General features: G+C 43.4%; 1 protein-coding gene across 1 annotated transcript in view; it reads right to left on the minus strand.

The window, feature by feature from the left end:
• Positions 1 to 3,325: 3,325 nt before the first annotated feature.
• Positions 3,326 to 21,646, minus strand: part of LOC105384037 (E3 ubiquitin-protein ligase Nedd-4) — a 33,052-nt gene continuing 14,731 nt past the window's right edge. The window contains exons 10-22 of the mRNA XM_048628044.1: positions 21,285 to 21,420; positions 18,875 to 19,540; positions 16,554 to 16,635; positions 15,866 to 15,964; positions 14,729 to 14,854; positions 14,169 to 14,293; positions 11,448 to 11,589; positions 10,885 to 11,094; positions 6,622 to 6,728; positions 6,132 to 6,265; positions 5,511 to 5,739; positions 4,766 to 4,935; positions 3,326 to 4,307 (exon numbers count right to left, since the gene is read on the minus strand). Of these exons, the coding sequence (XP_048484001.1) occupies positions 4,205 to 4,307; positions 4,766 to 4,935; positions 5,511 to 5,739; positions 6,132 to 6,265; positions 6,622 to 6,728; positions 10,885 to 11,094; positions 11,448 to 11,589; positions 14,169 to 14,293; positions 14,729 to 14,854; positions 15,866 to 15,964; positions 16,554 to 16,635; positions 18,875 to 19,540; positions 21,285 to 21,420 (2,329 nt within the window). The 3' untranslated portion in view covers positions 3,326 to 4,204. The remainder of the gene's footprint in view (positions 4,308 to 4,765; positions 4,936 to 5,510; positions 5,740 to 6,131; positions 6,266 to 6,621; positions 6,729 to 10,884; positions 11,095 to 11,447; positions 11,590 to 14,168; positions 14,294 to 14,728; positions 14,855 to 15,865; positions 15,965 to 16,553; positions 16,636 to 18,874; positions 19,541 to 21,284; positions 21,421 to 21,646) is intronic.

The following is a 21,646-nucleotide window of genomic DNA, read 5'->3' on the forward strand; positions in this document are numbered from 1 at the left end:
AGTCCTAAGCCGGGTTTAAATCAGAACTATCTTTAATCTTCGTTTTATAGAAACGTCTCCTAGAATAGGCATAGCACACTACAGTCCTACATTCAATACAGTAAAATTCATAAGTAGCATTTCGCATAGTTTAAGAGTAGTCATTTTATACAGTTTAAAATAATTAGGCACGATGTTGGTGAAACCATGTATCGGACAGGACCATTGTTTTGTTTCACATTAGAGCAAAGACAAAACACTTGTTAGCATAGACTAACCCCCAAATACATAGAGCTTTTTGACACTTTACAATAGGCTTAAAATTGACGTTGTGATATACGAATTTCAACCTTTTCACTGACATAAAGAGTCTATACTCGTGTGTTACAAAGTAAATTTTAACCTTGTTGTAAATTTACAATACGTTCTATAAATTTGAGGGTAATAATCGCATACAAACGTAGCGAGACCTCATTTTCTTAGGAATATTTAGGCGGTTTCTAGGTGGCACTATTGTCAATATACAGGGTGATTGGTAATTAGTGGCGGACCCGTTAAGGGGAGATAGAAGAGGTCAATTCTAGTCGATTTCAATAAGGTATGTACTATCCGAAAGTTAACCATTTCTGAAATATTAATAATTTTAGAATTTTATAAAAAAATCGACCATAAAAAGTTTAAACATTTATTTAAGAAAAAGTAGACCTTTTTTAACCATTTTTTTAATGGTTTTACAATATTAAATAATTGAAAAATAATAATAGCTATTAAATTCACATAACTAACGTTATCTTAAGCCATAGGCTTCAAAACATCAAAATTAAAATAAAACAGTCACTTTACAGAAAAAAAACTTAATTAAAATAAAAAATCACATAACAATTTTTGTTGCAAAATAGCTTTAAAACTTCAGTATTTTATTAGCTTTCGAATGAGGTATAACAAACCTAAATTGGCTAAGGAATGCCAAAAATATGACTTACTTAACACAATAGGGCAGGTAAAAAACTAGAACAAAAGAGTCACATGAGTATTGTTATCTAAGGACTACTTGGCAACCTTTTCAGTCCGCTCCTGAAATTTAATGCGTTCCGATGTGTTTAAGAAGCGTCCGTAGTCGAGCGGGCCTCAGTGATCGTAACTGATCACTGCGGTTAAGCAACAACTGGCACGTTCAGCCATTGGATGGGTGACCGATTTCAACTGGTTCTTTTCTGGACGCTTCCGTTCTTCGGACGGCACTCCGGGTCTCCTTCCATTGAAAGAAGGGTTTAGGCATAGTCCACCAAGCTGGCCTAGTGCGGGTTGGTGAACCCCAACACAAGCAAGCTTGTGCTGAGTGAGTTGTCGGGTAAGTGGGCAACCCAACTGTCAGATGTTTTCGAGCTGCCCGAAGGCCTCTGACTAGGCTTAGCGACTGCTGCCGAAGCAGCAACCGGGACCCACGGCTTAGCGTGCCGTCCGAAGAACGGAAGCGTCCAGAAAAAAACCAGTTGAAATCGGTCACCCATGCAATGGCTGAACGTGCCAGTTGTTGCTTAACCGCATTGATCAGTTACGATCACTGAGGCCCGCTCGACTACGGACGCTTCTTAAACACATCCGAACGCATTAAATTTCAGGAGCGGACTGAAAAGGTTGCCAAGTAGTCCTTAGATAACAATACTCATGTGACTCTTTTGTTCTAGTTTTTACCTGCCCTATTGTGTTAAGTAAGTCATATTTTTGGCATTCCTTAGCCAATTTAGGTTTGTTATACCTCATTCGAAAGCTAATGAAATACTGAAGTTTTAAAGTTATTTTGCAACAAAAATTGTTTTGTGATTTTTTATTTTAATTAAGGTTTTTTTCTGTAAAGTGACTGTTTTATTTTATTTTAATTTTGATGTTTTGAAGCCTATGGCTTAAGATAACGTTAGTTATGTGAATTTAATAGCTATTATTATTTTTCAATTATTTAGTAATGTAAAACCATTAAAAAAATGGTTAAAAAAGGTCTACTTTTTCTTAAATAAATGTTTAAACTTTTTATGGTCGATATTTTTATAAAATTCTAAAATTATTAATATTTCAGAAATGGTTAAATTTCGGATAGTACATACCTTATTGAAATCGACTAGAATTGACCTCTTCTATCTCCCCTTAACGGGTCCGCCACTAATTACCAATCACCCTGTATAGTGCATAATATTCGAAAAGTTTAGGTCTAGATTATTAGTTGCTCTGTGAATAACAAAATATTCAACGCGATTTCTATCTGTACTTAGGGCCGATTCACACCGGAACAGTAAACTATATGAACCTGTAACTCGAATGTTAAAACCGCACTATCGTAAGGACAGAGGCCAGCCTCGTTCATTCCGGTGTGAAAGGGCCCTTATAAGAGTCCATCAGGAGGTATGTGTGTAATATTTACGTTGTGTCTAGGTCACCACTTAATACTGCATCAATATTTACAGGGGTCGGGCACATATCACTAATTTGTATTCTACATAGGCACTGCAATTTAGAATCTGCAAATGAGAATCTTGCTTTTTCTTCTCTAAGTTTACACATACTTAAAAAGATATTAATTTTTGTTTGAGTTAATTTTAAATACAAAATCTACATTTATATTAACCCCCTTATTCATAGAGAAGTTACAAAACGTTTTAACTAATAAACTGTTTTGTCCCTCTCCAACAAAGAACAATTTGTTCTTTGACAGAGAGGGACAAAACAGTTTATCAGTTAAAACGTTTTGTAACTTCTCTATGAATAAGGGGGTAAGTATTTGGAAGTAATATTATTTTTGTTATAATATTAACTATAGTTTCGTGGTGGGCAAGCTCTAAAATGTCGTTTTTTTAGTAAGTAATTATGAAAATGAATCTACAATGCGCCTAATCTGTATTCTGTAATATGATACATCCTATTGTATGTGGTCATAAAATAGTCGTAGTTAGTTGATATCCTTTTTGACGCATTTTACACATGTCCGCTTTCTTTAAGACAGAGCTGCTAAATATGGTATAATATTTTTATTTTGTAGTATGGAGCCATGAATTTCGCATCAGTTAAATATTGCAACGAGCCCAAACTATGCACATTTCTAATTTAGTTCAGTACCTAAAACAAAACTCAAAGACTTCATGGATATTCAATACACACAATTCTATAATTTTGTATATTATATTTGACGTATAAGGAATTTGTGTATGATTTATAGTTGTTTTCTGATATTCGGGTAAGCCGATGTTAGCTTAGAGTCGTGTCGTACGCTACTGTATAATTATGTACATGAAAAAATCATATTCTATACGAATTATGAAATAATTGTATTGGTAGAAAATGGCTTACCTTTTTGTTAGTTACAGCAGGTTGGGGAATGGGGTCTCTTAATATTTCAGTCATAAGTTTTGAGAGACCATTGTTTTCATCTGCTATTCACTTACTATTGCTATGGAACATACAAAATTATGCTGCATAAGTGTTCAGTAGCAACCTGCATTATTTTAAAAATAACAACATTACTTTAATACCAGTAAAACCAATCATCATCATCATAATATAGGAGAAATGTAACCTCAATTCCTTACTAATAATAAAATTATAACATCTGATACGTCTTAAAAGCTTTGTTACTAAATCATACAATCATGTTTCATTAATCATTTTGTTTTCATCAATGGAGTGACTAAACTTATCGGTCGTATACAGACGTTTTAATTTAATTCTTTATTATGTAGTTAGGGCGCTTCTGTATCAAAAATGCTATCTTATTTATGAAGTTTTTTTTCATCGATACCATAGCTCTAATCGAAAGAGTATCAAGCATGTGTGTAGTATAAATACATCGATCAAAGGATTGTCATACAGAAAATGTAAAAAATTAAGTTATATTTATCAATCACAGCGATATTATCTTTAAAAACGTGGCGTTAGCGCCATACAGAGTTTGGCCATCTAGTGTATATCCAGAATTAATTAAAAATTAAAATTCAACTATATATTTAGGTGTTCGTTCAGTAAACCAGACATTAAGGTATTCTGAAAAACCATCGAGCTATGCTGTCGACAAAACTAAAACACAGAAATGACCCCTCTCAGAGTGACAATACTTCAAATACTCCGCATTCTTTACCCTAAACTGTACCAACATTACACAACAAAATAGGCCGTTCCCCCTACCAATACCCCGTGACGTCCTTCGGTTATGTTCGGGAATGTTCGTGCATCTTCGGGCTCAGTCGACGCCAGCGAAGCCCTGCGAGCCCTCGATGGCCTTCACGAGCTTCTCGCGAAGCTGCTGGTAGCTCTCGTACGGGGGCAGGTCGATGCGGTTGAAGCTGTAGGGGGGAAAAGGAGTTAGTGATTGTTTGGTTGGTGATATTATTTGCTGTTAGGATGATAGATCGACTACAGTTCGGTCCAATTCCTGAAGTTGCGATTACGCATAATACGCATTTGTGATTTGTTAAACTAACGGCTAAATAACTATCAAGCTTAGAAAAAACGAATAGGCAATTTGTTAGTAAGACAATGCTGGCAAGGTACAAAATTGCATTCGCTACCAACTTCAGAATTACCAAGTTGTAAGAACTACACTTTACTTTGAAGTGCTATGGTTGTGTCTTGATGTTCAGACTGTGTTTTGTTTGACTAATGTCCACAGCCGGTTATTTTTGCCTTATGATAGTAATAGAGAGTTCATTGATCATATTCCATATAAGATCAACAGGTAAAGATTGCACGGCCACGGGGCCATCCGAATAAACGAGTAATATTACCCAAAAAATTAACTCACCAAGTATGCGCCCGCGGGTAGTTATCCGGCGTGCCCCACTTCTCAATAGTAAACAGCTGCGGCCCGTTGGAGCCGTACAGCTCCTTGAACCCGTTCATGGGCACGCGCGAGGTGCCCGTCACGAACTGGAGTAAGCGGGACCGCATCTCGTTGGAGAACGAGAGCACCACCTGCGGGTAGGGGGAGGGTTAGGTTATATGTGTTTAGCTTTTACTATAGAGAAACCCACTGTTTGTAAGTTTGTATGGCCTTTGTGATTTGGAAAGTGTCAGTTAAGTTTGTATAGCCTCGCTTTGCTCGGTACTCTAAGCTTCGCAGCAGGATTGAGATGTATTAGGAAATCCCGGTCAGGTTTGTGCTGCCTCGCTTCGCTCGGCCCCCTTAGGTTTTATGAAATACAGGGTTAGTGTGAATGGCCTCGCTTCGCTCGGCTCTTTAGGATTTAGAAAATGCCGATAAGGTTAGGCTTTAGGGAATGCTGGGTTGAGATGTATGGCCTCGCTTCGCTCGGCTCTTTACGGTTTAGGAAATGCCGGTTAAGTTTGTATTGCCTCACTTCGCTCGGCTCTCAAGGGTTTAGGAAATGCGGGGTCGGTACTCGGTTTATATGGCCTCGCTTCGCTCGGCTCTTTAGGGTTTAGTAAATACCGGTAAGGTTAGGATTGCCTCGCTACGCTCGGCTTTCCAAGCTTTAGGGAATGCTGGGTTGAGATGTATGGCCTCCACATCAACATCCACAACTCACCCGCCAGAACCACTGCACGACGACGTGGTTCGCGTGGTAGTCGCCCTTGTACAGCGTGTTGGCGCGCCAGTCGCGCACGTCCACGTGCTGGATGCCGCACAGCAGCAGCTCCAGCTCATGCTCGTCGAAGATCTTCAGCAGAGGAAGTGGAACTAAAGCTCCGAGGCCTTCGAGGAAGGCCAGCATTTGTTCCTGGACGCGCGAGACGAAGCGCCACGAGATCACTAGCCTGGGGGAGGAAATGAAATTGTTATCCGGCTCGAAGGGCCAAACTTTACAGACAAGTTTTTGTTGTGGAGGTGTCAATTCAATTCAATTCAATAAATAGGCCTTATTATCATTCAAATAATCATTCGCTTGCTGTTGATGATGACGGTAAACTGGCATGAAGAACATAATGCCTTAATCGGTAGTAATAAATGATGAATGAGTATTGAGTAGTCAGAGGTGACACGCTTTTTGCTGTGCATCTGTACTCACGTGATAGGCCACGAGCCGTATTGCCACTTTAAGATAAGTACAATTTACAAAGGGTACACAATACACATCTACAATCTAGATGACAGTACAGGTTTCCTCACATTGTTTTCCTCCACCATAACAGCATAAACTTGTACTTACTTGATATACTCGTCCTTGTTAGTGTTATCTACGGAGATATTCGCGCCTCCCGGCTTCAGCTCCCGTTGCTGCGTCTTGCCGAACTGGTCTTCGTCCACTGCGAATGTTAGCTCCAGTTCTGACGGGTCGTTCTCCTGAGAACAACAAAGACAAAGTGAGACTGGTGTTTAATATACGAATGATATATACGATTTTACAAAAGTGCCATAATCCGTAAGAATAGAGATGCCTCAGGGGGTAATTCTGAACCACTTTTGTTCTATGACTTTTGATTATTCTTCTTCTTGAGACAGCATCTACTAACGTAGGTCAGCTATAATTATGGCCATGTGGTATATTTTAATATTAACGAATAATAATTACGCTTGTCTATAGACACTTTGTTGGTCACGTGACTTTTTAAATATGGAAACATTGTATTCGCCATTTGTGACGTCTAGCGCCTACTGTGGTAGTATCCTAGTTGATGATGATGTTGATGACGACTGACCTTGATCCACATGAGCGAGTTGTAGTACTCGAGGTCCACGGACTCCATGTCCTGCAGCTCGATCTGCTTGCCCAGCATCATCTTGTAGAACGGACGGATGAAGAATGCTGCAACAAGACAATGTCATTACTATGTTGTTCATGACTATTGAAACACCCAGGCTTGCTGCTCCAGTTTACTCGGGAGCTAGGCTGGCTGAGCCGAAATTAAGGGGATATGTGCAAAGGTTACTCTTTTCTTCTTCTTTGGGTACCATCTAACGGAGGTCGGCATCATCTGGCTTATTCTTTCCTTCGAGACTGCTGCTCGGAACAAGGATGTGGTGTCGGTGTTGTACCAGTCTTTAAGATTTTGGACCCAAGATGTTGTTTTTCGACCGGGTCTTCGACGGCCTTGAATTTTCCCTTGTACGAGACTTGACTCTCTAATCAACTTTTACTGTGCATTCCCTCTCTGCGCTCGGCTCTCTCTTTAATTTTTACTCTCTTTGGCTCTCAAGCTCTCACAAATGTCAGCCTGCCTTTGTTGCCGAGCGAAGCGAGGCAATACACACCAAATCAGCAATTCCTAATCCCTATAGAGCCGAGCAAAGCGAGGCCAATATAACCACCCCCGCATTCCCATTATAATCTTGAGAGCCGAGCAAAGCGATAAATGGCAACTATGGCCTTATCGTCCAGCAGCTTCCCATGATACATGGCCATGTCGGCCACTCTCCCTATGAACGTGAAGTAGTGCAGGTGCTGCTCGTTGCACACACACACACACACACACACACACTCACCGTCCAGCAGCTTGCCGTGGTACATGGCCATGCCGGCCACTCTCCCTATGAACGTGAAGTAGTGCAGGTGCTGCTCGTTGCACACACACACACACACACACACTCACCGTCCAGCAGCTTGCCGTGGTACATGGCCATGCCGGCCACTCTCCCTATAAACGTGAAGTAGTGCAGGTGCTGCTCGTTGCACACGCCGCTGCTCGGGTTGATCTGCAGAGTGTAGTTGTCCACACACACACACACACACACACACACACACACACACTCACCGTCCAGCAGCTTGCCGTGGTACATGGCCATGCCGGCCACTCTCCCTATGAACGTGAAGTAGTGCAGGTGCTGCTCGTTGCACACACACACACACACACACACTCACCGTCCAGCAGCTTGCCGTGGTACATGGCCATGCCGGCCACTCTCCCTATAAACGTGAAGTAGTGCAGGTGCTGCTCGTTGCACACGCCGCTGCTCGGGTTGATCTGCAGAGTGTAGTTGTCCACACACACACACACACACACACACTCACCGTCCAGCAGCTTGCCGTGGTACATGGCCATGCCGGCCACTCTCCCTATGAACGTGAAGTAGTGCAGGTGCTGCTCGTTGCACACACACACACACACACACACACTCACCGTCCAGCAGCTTGCCGTGGTACATGGCCATGCCGGCCACTCTCCCTATAAACGTGAAGTAGTGCAGGTGCTGCTCGTTGCACACACACACACACACACACACACACACACTCACCGTCCAGCAGCTTGCCGTGGTACATGGCCATGCCGGCCACTCTCCCTATAAACGTGAAGTAGTGCAGGTGCTGCTCGTTGCACACGCCGCTGCTCGGGTTGATCTGCAGAGTGTAGTTGTCCACACACACACACACACACACACACACACACACACACTCACCGTCCAGCAGCTTGCCGTGGTACATGGCCATGCCGGCCACTCTCCCTATGAACGTGAAGTAGTGCAGGTGCTGCTCGTTGCACACACACACACACACACACACACTCACCGTCCAGCAGCTTGCCGTGGTACATGGCCATGCCGGCCACTCTCCCTATGAACGTGAAGTAGTGCAGATGCTGCTCGTTGCACACACACACACACACACACACACACACACACACACACACACACACTCACCGTCCAGCAGCTTCCCATGATACATGGCCATGCCGGCCACTCTCCCTATGAACGTGAAGTAGTGCAGGTGCTGCTCGTTGCACACACACACACACACACACACACACACACACACACACACACACACACACACTCACCGTCCAGCAGCTTCCCATGATACATGGCCATGCCGGCCACTCTCCCTATGAACGTGAAGTAGTGCAGGTGCTGCTCGTTGCACACACACACACACACACACACTCACCGTCCAGCAGCTTGCCGTGGTACATGGCCATGCCGGCCACTCTCCCTATAAACGTGAAGTAGTGCAGGTGCTGCTCGTTGCACACGCCGCTGCTCGGGTTGATCTGCAGAGTGTAGTTGTCCACACACACACACACACACACACACACACACACACACTCACCGTCCAGCAGCTTGCCGTGGTACATGGCCATGCCGGCCACTCTCCCTATGAACGTGAAGTAGTGCAGGTGCTGCTCGTTGCACACACACACACACACACACACACTCACCGTCCAGCAGCTTGCCGTGGTACATGGCCATGCCGGCCACTCTCCCTATAAACGTGAAGTAGTGCAGGTGCTGCTCGTTGCACACACACACACACACACACACACACACACACACTCACCGTCCAGCAGCTTGCCGTGGTACATGGCCATGCCGGCCACTCTCCCTATAAACGTGAAGTAGTGCAGGTGCTGCTCGTTGCACACGCCGCTGCTCGGGTTGATCTGCAGAGTGTAGTTGTCCACACACACACACACACACACACACACACACACACACACACTCACCGTCCAGCAGCTTGCCGTGGTACATGGCCATGCCGGCCACTCTCCCTATGAACGTGAAGTAGTGCAGGTGCTGCTCGTTGCACACACACACACACACACACACTCACCGTCCAGCAGCTTGCCGTGGTACATGGCCATGCCGGCCACTCTCCCTATGAACGTGAAGTAGTGCAGGTGCTGCTCGTTGCACACACACACACACACACACACACTCACCGTCCAACAGCTTCCCATGATACATGGCGATGCCGGCCACTCGCCCTATGAACGTGAAGTAGTGCAGATGCTGCTCGTTGCACACACACACACACACACACACACACACACACACTCACCGTCCAGCAGCTTCCCATGATACATGGCCATGCCGGCCACTCGCCCTATGAACGTGAAGTAGTGCAGGTGCTGCTCGTTGCACACACACACACACACACACACACACACACACACACACACACTCACCGTCCAGCAGCTTGCCGTGGTACATGGCCATGCCGGCCACTCTCCCTATGAACGTGAAGTAGTGCAGGTGCTGCTCGTTGCACACACACACACACACACACACACTCACCGTCCAGCAGCTTGCCGTGGTACATGGCCATGCCGGCCACTCTCCCTATAAACGTGAAGTAGTGCAGGTGCTGCTCGTTGCACACACACACACACACACACACACACACACACACTCACCGTCCAACAGCTTCCCATGATACATGGCCATGCCGGCCACTCGCCCTATGAACGTGAAGTAGTGCAGATGCTGCTCGTTGCACACACACACACACACACACACACACACACACACACACACACTCACCGTCCAGCAGCTTCCCATGATACATGGCCATGCCGGCCACTCGCCCTATGAACGTGAAGTAGTGCAGGTGCTGCTCGTTGCACACACACACACACACACACACACACACACACACACACACTCACACACTCACCGTCCAGCAGCTTGCCGTGGTACATGGCCATGCCGGCCACTCTCCCTATGAACGTGAAGTAGTGCAGGTGCTGCTCGTTGCACACACACACACACACACACACTCACCGTCCAGCAGCTTGCCGTGGTACATGGCCATGCCGGCCACTCGCCCTATGAACGTGAAGTAGTGCAGATGCTGCTCGTTGCACACACACACACACACACACACACACACACACTCACCGTCCAGCAGCTTCCCATGATACATGGCCATGCCGGCCACTCGCCCTATGAACGTGAAGTAGTGCAGGTGCTGCTCGTTGCACACACACACACACACACACACACACACACACACACACACACACTCACACACTCACCGTCCAGCAGCTTGCCGTGGTACATGGCCATGCCGGCCACTCTCCCTATGAACGTGAAGTAGTGCAGGTGCTGCTCGTTGCACACACACACACACACACACACTCACCGTCCAGCAGCTTGCCGTGGTACATGGCCATGCCGGCCACTCGCCCTATGAACGTGAAGTAGTGCAGGTGCTGCTCGTTGCACACACACACACACACACACACACTCACCGTCCAGCAGCTTGCCGTGGTACATGGCCATGCCGGCCACTCGCCCTATGAACGTGAAGTAGTGCAGGTGCTGCTCGTTGCACACGCCGCTGCTCGGGTTGATCTGCAACGTGTAGTTGTCCATGGCCGAGTACTCGAACAGCCCGTAGTAAGGGTTGAACATCTCCTTCGAGAGCAGGAAGAACCACTCGCGCGCTAGGCCGCCGTAGTCTGTGGAGGGAGGGGGGAGGTTAGAGTAGTAGGTATATAATATGGTGGACTATAGTCGGTAACTAGGATAAAGATTAGCAGTGAAAGGGATTGTCGTAAACAATGCTAGGTTCTCTTACGATAAAAAAACTGGCCAAGTGCGAGTTGAAAACATTGTTATGAAAACTTGACGGTTTCTAGAAAATCTACATGTGTGAATTAGAAATAGTCCAAGTTAGCAAATTTAATTAGATCAGATGATAGCAGATTGTAAACAGATATTATGCTTAGCAGCCAAAAAATATGGGCGAAAAAACAATTAAATTTTAAATATTTTTTGCTTCAAGATCACATTTTGTTGTCTCAATACATACCAAGTCCGACCTCCGACTCGAACTCGACCCACAGCTTGGTCTTGAGCAGGTCGAGCCGCGACACGGAGCTGATGATGCGGTACGAGTCCTCTAGGATCGACGAGCGGCGCACCTTGATCTCGAACTTGTTGGGCACGTTGCTCTGTGGACGGCGGAGGGGTTAATGAGTGAAGATGGGAAAAAGTTGAGTGACCGAAACGTGAGCACGTTGATCTGTGGACGGGAGAGGGAGTAATGGGTGAAAAGGGAGCAAAGGATGAGTGGCTCAATAAATATACGTAGCGGTGAAAATTAAAATAAGTAGATACAGATGATATACTACTATCACAACAGGGAAAGAAACAAAATGAGAATGGCGTTCATTAGATAAATGGGAGTAGGGTATACACGACAGGGCAACATAGCAACAAACCTGCCGCCACTTTCATAAAGTTTCTTCTTTGGCGGTGTTACACGAAATAAAATAAAAGTTGTATACCTTATTTACCTCACGTTCAATATTATATAGTTCAATTAATTAAGTAACCAAACTGCGCACTATTACTTTTAATTTCGAATATTTACTTACAATCTTACAATACAGACTGTCAATTATAAAACTATCCAAACACTTTACTATACTTGACAGTTATCAAATAAACTGAACCCAAAATACCATCACTACACCAACTTTACGACTTCATTACATAATCTAATTTATAAGTAAGTATACAGTTATTGTACCGTGCCGAAAGAATCAATATCATTCCCATTTATTAGTTGTAATGTTCGCTGGAAGCTGAGGTTCAGTTCGGTCGTCTGGTTGCCGAAACCTATCCATACACTCGTGTCCGACTGTACCTGACGATAGAGAAGGACGAATATATTTACTAGAAAGTACTTTTCATATGATTCTTAGTCCAATCCACGCTCATTTTCCATTATCCATTTTTAAGTGCAGAGAAGAAAACTGAATACCAGTGTCAATTTCACGACGCTTACATGGAAGGAACTCTTACCGCGCTTATCAGCGTTGATTCGCCTGAGATCATGAAAATTTCGGACCGCTAAGGGTACATCCTAACTATCCTAACTAATCCTAACTAATATTATAAATGCGAAAGTAACTGTGTCTGTCTGTCTGTTAATCTTTCACGCCAAAACTACTGAACGGATTTGAATGAAATTTGGTATACATACGGTCTAGACTCTGGGAAAAAACATAGGCTACTTTTTATCCCGGAATTCCCACGGGAAAACTTTTTAAGGCGAAGCGAAGCGCGCGGGAACAGCTAGTTAGAAATATGACTGAAGTCAAGGTATATGACTTCTTTAGCATTACAAATAGAGCGTACTAGCTGTTTCCTGTGGGAATTCCACGATAAAGAGTAGCCCTAGCCTATGTGTTAATCCACGGCGTCAGCTAACTCCATACCAAATTTCATTAAAATCGGTTCAGCCGTTTAGACGTGAAGAAGTAACAAACATACACACATACTCACAAAATATCGCCTTTATAATATTAGTAAGAATAAGAATTAGTAAGAATAAGACCCTGCTTCATAATGTCTGGTTAGTAACTACCTGTGGGTTAAAATACATGCTGTCACTGTCTAAAAAATAATAACAGAGAGTGACAGCATGTATTTTATCTCACAGGCAGCCACTAACCAGACATTGTGAAACAGGACCTAAGAATACTAGACTGAATATTCTTAATTTTATTGTTATTATTTTCTCTTTTCATTTCTGGTTTCATTTAACTAAGTTAGTTAGTGTTAGGTTAGTCCTTTAGTTACTTACTTGGGTTCCGCTCATCTCGCATAATCTTTATTGACCAAAACTCATTTCGCATAACTCGTATGGTCTAAACTTTTTTGGCCGAACCATCACTTTGCCAAGACTTATGTGGCATAAGGCTCGTTTCGTCTAAAACTCTTTAGGCATAATCTTTGAACACCTAAGTTTCGTTTGCTCAAATTTATGTTTGTCTATACCTATGTATAATCTTGTTTCTCCTAATGTTATCTTAATAAATAATATATTAAGTATGTAGTAAATGTAAACATTGTGGTATTTTTCTCCTACATCCCGAAAATCACGATATTGTATGATCAAAAAATCGAAAGTTAACGACCAATATAATTATTACAAACCCCATGAGATCGAAACCTAAAAATAGGTGCGACGACGAGCAAAGCGAGGAGGAGCGTGTTAGGTGCACATGTTCATCAAAACCAAAGCGGAGCGCAGCGAAGCGGAGCGGAGCGTTTTCCAAACAGCGGAAACAATACAAGGCACCAGTTAGCGCTATGTAGGGAGACGCTCCGTCAAAGTTAAAGCCAAACGAATATTATTTCTTTGTATAAACCTATGCCATAGCATTATTAGGCTATTCAAGATTTGGCCATACCATCATTAGGCTAAACAATGTTATGCCAAATAACTTTTTACTAAACGAGATTTATGCCATACGATTTTCGGCGTAACGAGACTTTGACGAAACGTTACTATGCAATACGAAATTAGGCAAATAAATCTTATGCCAAAAAAGGTAGAACCTACTTACTTAGTTATACTATAGGTTAAGCATAAGCACGATTTGTCCAAATTAAGTTAGCTGTAAACACGTACTTTGGATTTCAATTCTGAACAAAACTTTATAGTACATAATAATACTATTGTGACGTATTAATTGTAATCCGTTTTGTGTTTTAATAAATAAATACTATAACTGGTTACCGGTTTGCGCAGCTGGCTCTTGAGATACTCGTACTTGCGCTTGTAGTCGCGGCTGTAGGGCACGGCGGGGCCCGCGATCTGCGGGTTGGAGAGGCGCGGGTCCTCCCACTGGGTTGTTCGCGTGTCTGCGGAAAGAATGAACAAGATTAACTAATACACTGAAAAAGTCCCACCTGCCATTGACGTTGCATATTATGTCACTGAAACTTTTTAATTTCTCGTGTGTGTAGTATAAAAAAACGAAAGTGATGGAGAATTCACGAGCTTGCCCAGCTTTTTAAAGTTTAGAATGATCCGAGGTTTGTAACAGGCAGAGATTTGTAATAGGTTTAATTTATATTATAACAATGCTGGTAATCTATGCTTGCCGTTAAGACCGTATCTTAAAAGTGTGCTCAAGTGTCTCAAATTCTCCATAGTATATAATCTTATTCTTCTTAGCGAGTCGCTGACAAACACGATAGCTATAGACTAGGATTTGTTACCGTGGTGAAAGAATTTGTCAGTAAGATAAACATTCAGCGCGCCCAGCGAGCCGGAGTAGGGGCTCGTGTACGTACTGTGGTCTATGAAGAAGATGCGTCCGTCGGAGTGCACCCTCTCCTCCCAGCCCTCGGGCAGCGCACCCAGCGAGTCCGCGTCGCCCGCGCGCCCCGCCGCCACGTGCGGTAAGCTTGAGGCACAACCTGTAACACGAATATTGTTTAGCATTCAGAAAAGAAAATGTTTTTATTGGGTACCGTAACAAGTAGTAATAACTACTAGACAGAGATACATGGTGACATAAATTGCGCAGGAACACTTTAAAGCTGCCTGTCGACCAGAGCGGGGCGGGCTAGCTTAGCAGTGTGCGAGGTAAAATTCGACCAATGCAATGGCATATAAACTCCGCTGATTCAATTTCGCTAGGCCTCTCCGCTCTGGTGGACAGGCAGCGTTAAGGTTCTCTTTGAAGTGTGAGGCGCGGGTGGAATGTGTCAAAACTGCGTGAGGCTTTTGCTATGCGCAATGCCGTCTTAAGGCCTCTACACACCAAAGCCGCTGACCCGGCGGCATAGCCCGGCGGCCTAGTGCCGGCGGGTTAACATAGTACAGAATGAGGCATGATTGTACAAAATGAGGCCGGCGGGTTGAGCCGGCCTTTACAATCATGCCTCATTTTGTACTATGTTAACCCGCCGGCACTAGGCCGCCGGGCTATGCCGCCGGGTCAGCGGCTTTGGTGTGTAGAGGCCTTTATATTGCGCCAAGGAAGCGCTCTGAACACCCTCTTATCAGTGGTGCAAAAACAATGTACATACAGCCGCCATTTTGTTCTTCTTTCATGATAGCATGTGTAAAAACTAATAAAAACAATAAAAAAATAAAACAAACACGCACTCACGCCTTGTACTAATGTACTCCCTTGCGGGGTAGGCAGAGGTGCATTGCTGCACCCACTTTTCGTCAGAGTGTTATGTTAGTCCCAATGTAATAGGGGGCGGGCCTATTGCCATTGCACATCCAAGACCCGAGAACAAATATCTGTGTTTAAACAAATATCTGCCCCAGCCGGGAATCGAACCCGGGACCATCGGCTCAGTAGTCAGGGTCACTAACCACTACGCCATTCGATCGTCAATTGTAAAAATTAATAAAGGTATAAAAGGAATAACCATACAACATTTTGCTAATTTTCACAGTTTCTTCCCCATTACCTGTCCGGGGGTCGATCCAGGTGGTGGTCTTGGCGTTGTGGTCGATGAAGAAGATCCTCCCGTTGGGCGCCTTCTGCATGCTCCAGCCCGTGGGGAGCCCTGCCAAGCACAAAACAATGTATATCATATGTATAGATCATAAATATCAGAATGAAACAAAGATAATGTTTTGATTCTTTGTAAGGTGAAAAAAAATCTTTGATATGTATTAAATTCATACATATAAAGTTATCATTTAGAAAAGCTTCTCAGAAAAGGTTCTTGTAGTCTACGGAGAAATAATTCTGAAGATTATTGTCTTCAACCAGTGCGTGGTACCGGTGATGACGTGTGGTGCAGAAACTATATTTAAAGTCCCTCACGCTATGGTTTTCCAGCAGAATCCCATCAAAAATGTATTGCAAAAGTGATATAGTCAGAGGAGTAAATCTTGCACCAACATAGTAAAAAATCACGTGCCCAATACAAAACAGAAGATGCATAAGAATTTCTATATAAAATACTGTTGCTCATGATTCCATGTGTCACCACTTTCAAATAATTAACCACATCCTCTATATTAAATGGTAGAAATATGTCAAACCTTCGCTATTGAGCAGCGGCTGGTAGGTAACTAGCGCTAGGCGACTCTACCAAAGCTCGCGGGAAGCGCTAGTTAGTAATAATAATAATGAGAATATTCACAAACCTTCGCTATTAGGCAGCGGCTGGCTGGGCGCGGAGCTGGCGCTGCTGCGCGTGCTGTCCGTGCTGCGCGCGTCCGCCTCGTCCTGTGACACCAGCAAGACTGAACCCACGTACGTGGAGATACGGACCAGGAGGGTCAGTCTCAAAGACGAACGAACGAACGAGAGCTGGTATGGAAACGGTTAGGTTCCCTACGCACAGCTTTGCTTAGCGCCTAGCGCCTAAAGAGTCACCAAGTGAGTAGCAAAGTAAAACAAATGTTCTCAAATCTTTACGGCCTCATTGCGCCTGGATAGTCGCGTAGCGAGTATCAGTGCGGACGTTCACGAAGATTCTAGAACGTTTTTTTACTTTGCTACTCGCTTGGTAACTCGCTAGGCGCTTAGCGCTAAGGCCTGTGCCATAGTAGCCTAAGCCTAATATTTCTCGATAGGGTCGTGGTTAACGCAGCGCTAAGCACGACTTTATCCTGTTGCATTAACCGTACCGATTGCGTGACAATTCTTGTTAGTTCGTTCGTCGGTTTAGAAACTAACCCCCCAGTGTCGCACTCCACGAGCATAGGATTAAGGTACAAAATTGGGATATAGTACAGAATGGATTGTGACTGTCTGAATGATTTTCTTTATGAATAAAACATCAGTTATTTGAATACAGGTTTCAAAAGTAAACATTCAATATAAAGTATAAATTTCATAATAGGCCTCATAAAAATGTTATAATTAAAAATCATATCGAAATACTTTAAAATTAGAAACAGGTAGGTACACGATGTCATAAAATTCGTAGCACAACAATTAGACTAGTATGAGTACTGTCACAACTGAGCTTAAATAACTGAATGAAACTGTCTAGTCAGCTATAGCAGTACTCATTCATATACATAAACATTAACTCATGCAATACATACATACTAAAAGATCTACAGTAAAAAATACACATTTAAATCACTACATACTACTACGATACAAAAATACAAGCCAGAGTTACAAAACTATCACCATCTCTTTCCAACACATGCGGATTACATAAAGAAGCGGACGGCACAAGCGAGACAATACGGTGTCGGTGTTACTTGGGTGAGTGTCAGAGGGGTCACTCTATATGACGAAAGACTAAGCTTCAGAGCGCTGCTTGCGCGAGCCACGACTCTATCTCGTTTTATTAAACGTGCCGATTGCACAACAGCTCTCGTTGGTTAGTTTTTCGTCAGTATAGAGTAACCCTCCAGGTGTTAGGATGAGCTGTCAAATGTCAAAATGTTGTTAGTCACACACGCGTGACGTCACGAACGGGGTTTTTATTCCACTGAAAGTATAAAATATGTCGCTATAAAATAGCCTAAACTCATCTGTAACGGCAATAAATATTGTATAAGCCACGCGAATAAAGAAACAATATGAAGATGGCACTGGGCTCTCTCTAGCTTATCTCGCCCTTTCCGTAGGTCTGTCCTACTCATACTTATGTAACGGCGGCCATTTTCTTATTGTTTATTTATTTACGCGCGGTATGCATCTGATCTGATCAATTACAACCCAGTGAATCGCTGATGGCACCTTTATTACTGCCCATCATGTCGTATAGCTTCGAAGGAGTCCGATAGACACTTGTTTTTTTTTTATAATTACTTGAATCTCTATTACAAGCCCCATAGCGTGTGAATGTTATGATCACCAATGTCACCGGAAGGGGCATAGCGTGAGGTAAAGTATATTCACATAGATAAATGTTTGAAACATTGTCATCTACTGCTATGAGTCACAGACCGTGAAGCATTTTACATAAGTAACCGAATATATATTTATATTTCTTCATGTTGCGCCTAGCATTAAATAAAATATGTGGTGAAGTGTATGTGTATACCCTTTCAGTGGAATCGACGGCACAGGTTAGCGGTTACCCTCACGGTGTCATAGACATGTCCCAAGCACTGGCGCAGTTGGCACTAGAGAAGTATAGGATTGTGTACTTTTACAGTTGCTATTTTGTGGTTTCAGGACCCTAAAGTAACCTTAGAAGATATTTAAAAAGAAATTGAGATAGTAAAATTTTGTGCCATACAAAGTGGCGCCTCTAGCGGAAAGTATAGGAAACTTTTTGTATTCATAAACCGTCAAATTCTAAACCAATGTCTTTCACAAGAAATAATTTGTTTTAACCTACATCCATTAAAGTGAAACTAGTGTGCTGAAAACCAACAGATTAATCAACAATACAACCGCAAATGGAAACCAAAGCGTCAAAGCTGTGCCCGACTATATTTACAGCATGGTTCGTCCCCAACGTCTCTGGTGCCAACCTTTAGGCCTAGACTCTTACCTCAGAATCCACAGAACTATCAGTCGTTCGCCGCCGGCGCTGCCGAGGCGACCTCTGCGGCGTGCCTTGTATTGGGGTACTAAAATGATTCTCGTCAAACGTCAACAGTTCGTTGTCCACCTCCAAAACTTCCTGATTCTCTTCCGCCACCCCGTCTGGTTCCCCTCGATCTGCGTCCGCGTCGACTTCGTCAGTACTCTGAGGGTTGGCTTCTTCGTTGCTAACGGCGTCGGTTTGGTTGTCGATGGCTCGCGAATCAGTCTCATCTTGTACTGTTTCGTTGTTGGTGTTCGTATCACTATTCTCTTGAGCTGTTTCCGTCTCTGTCTGTTCAGCTGTTTCCGTCTCTGTCGCTCGCTCGTTGGCGCAGACCACGTCATCGTCCTCGGCGGTGTCTCTTAAATTATTATTATCACAGTCGTTTCCGTTGCTTATACTAGTGGTTTCTGGGTTTTCCGGTTCTGTTTGTTCCGGAGTGTCATCAGTAGCCGGTCCGGCGTGGTCCGGTACGGCAGTGTCGTGGTCCGGCAGGTCCGGGTCGTTCTCCGGACTGTCCGGGACGGCTTCCGTCTCCGTTTCCGGATCCGGTTCGGGCGTCCGGATCGGAGTGGAGAAGGGCGTGGCTTCTGACGAGTTAGACTCCCCGCTCCTATTGTTTACTTCCTCCTGTTAGAGATTTACATTTGAAAATGGAAAGAACAGTATTTGTGCAGCTCTTGTCTATGATTAAGGTTGTTATGTAATTCGCAAACTGCACGTAAATACATTTAATAGACTCCGCGGATTCGAGCGAAACCTCTTTGTTAGATTCGATTTTCGAAAAGAGGTCTAACTGGAATGGAGTGAGTGCTAGAATTGTCTATGCCTGTGAGGACAACACAGAGTTGCGGACTCCTTGCTCTATGGTTAGGCGCCCACGTGTCAATGTTAGTAATAAAAACAAAATATTAATGTGTCCATGGTTTGTGTTAGTGTGTGTACATGGGGTTTAATGGTGTATTTTAGTTAGGAATACATATTTTATTCGCAGTGAAAGCTCATGCCGCTGGAAATAAAATTAAACTGATTAAATAGTTACTTTATAAAATTATGCCACATATAAAGTCTCAATGTAGATAAATCAAGGTATCACGTTATAATATTTTCTAGCGAATACACTTTTAAGACTTTATACGCAACAATATTCAATATGAATTACTAAAATAATTTATACCAATTACTTTGCCATATACCTATCTGAACATTATTATATGACAAAGCTAATTCTTTTCTAAAAGCGGAAAAACAGACCTAAAAATAAATATGTAACCATTATTTATATCACGAAACTACACAACATAAATAGTAATAAAAAGGCGAATATAGAAAAGTAAGTTTATCATACTCAAATATCCATAAAATACTCATCTAATACTTGCACTATATCGAAGCATGCTGTCAATAAGGGCTACCCAAACACTTCTAATACTTTTATGTAATTCAGCTGACAGCTGTAATTCAACTGACAGCTGTCAAAATACTCGTTATTTATTGGTTACACAGTGGCGCCATCTAGTGGACGGAGGTAGCCCTTATTCAAAATGAAGTTAAGGTATTTTTTTCCATGTAATCATGCAGACGTACTGAATATAATGTGAATGAGACCAACCGTTCGAAAGAGTACCTTTCGTAATCTCAGTACCTTGAAAAAGGGGAATTATATGTACTTTATTTGTTTCCCATAACATGTTAATAAATAGGTATATTTGCTCTGTAATAGCATATTATTAAAATATAGCATTCATATCCCAATCTTTTATGTTTTAATAAATACAAAGCTAAAGCTATAAAGCTGATAAAACCGATCACGCGATTCAAACCTTTCCCTAACAGGCATTCGGATAAAAATATGATGTAATATGAATAACATTTCCATCAACCACCCTCCAAACTTTAATTACCTAATTTCATTATTTTAAGAGAACGGGCTAATAGTGAATGCTTAGCTTCATCAACAACCTACAGTTTGTGTTCCCCAAAGTACCTAAGCAATATTTAAATATAATAGGATCTGTAAAAAGAATCTAACCTCAAAATTTGTTGGATGACAGTGTTGCTTGCTATAACCTCCTTCCTAATAATTCTACGACTATCACCCCCATCCCTACAGCCTCAAACCTGCACATACCTGTGGCTCGGTCGCGGGCCGCTCAGCGCGCTCGTTGCTGAGGCCTAAACCCTAACATCCTACCTCAATATCCTAAAAATCAAGACCTACGACCCTCACCCCTCCTTATCGCTTCAAAGCTCACACTGGCACGCCCACCGTAAACTTGATCTAAACATAAATTTTTTGGGATGGCAGCGTTGCTTGCCCTAACCTAAGTCTATCACCCCTCCCTATCTCCATAAAGCTCCAAAGCCCACATACCTGGGGCTGCGCGGGCGGGGTCTGCGCGGGTTGTTCAGCTCGCTCGTTGCTGTCGTTGGAGATGTGGAAGCGGCGCTGGAACTCCGTGGCCGCGTTCTCCATGCGCTCCGAGTGCGATTCGGAACTCACGTTGCGACTGCGGGTTTGTAAAGATATATGATAAAGGAGACGTGGGTAACCGAATCACAAGATTGAAGTGGAGATGGGCAGGACACTTGGTTAGGAGGGATGACGGCAGGTGGACTGGCAAGAACTGACAAACGAGGAATAGGCAGACCGCCGGCCTGATGGTCTGATGACATTGTTAAGGTGACCGGTAGACACTGGACTAGACTCGCACAGGACCGGAAGAGATGGCGTGA

This window comes from Plutella xylostella, chromosome 19 (assembly GCF_932276165.1).
Source record: "Plutella xylostella chromosome 19, ilPluXylo3.1, whole genome shotgun sequence".
Taxonomy (NCBI): Eukaryota; Metazoa; Arthropoda; class Insecta; order Lepidoptera; family Plutellidae; genus Plutella; species Plutella xylostella.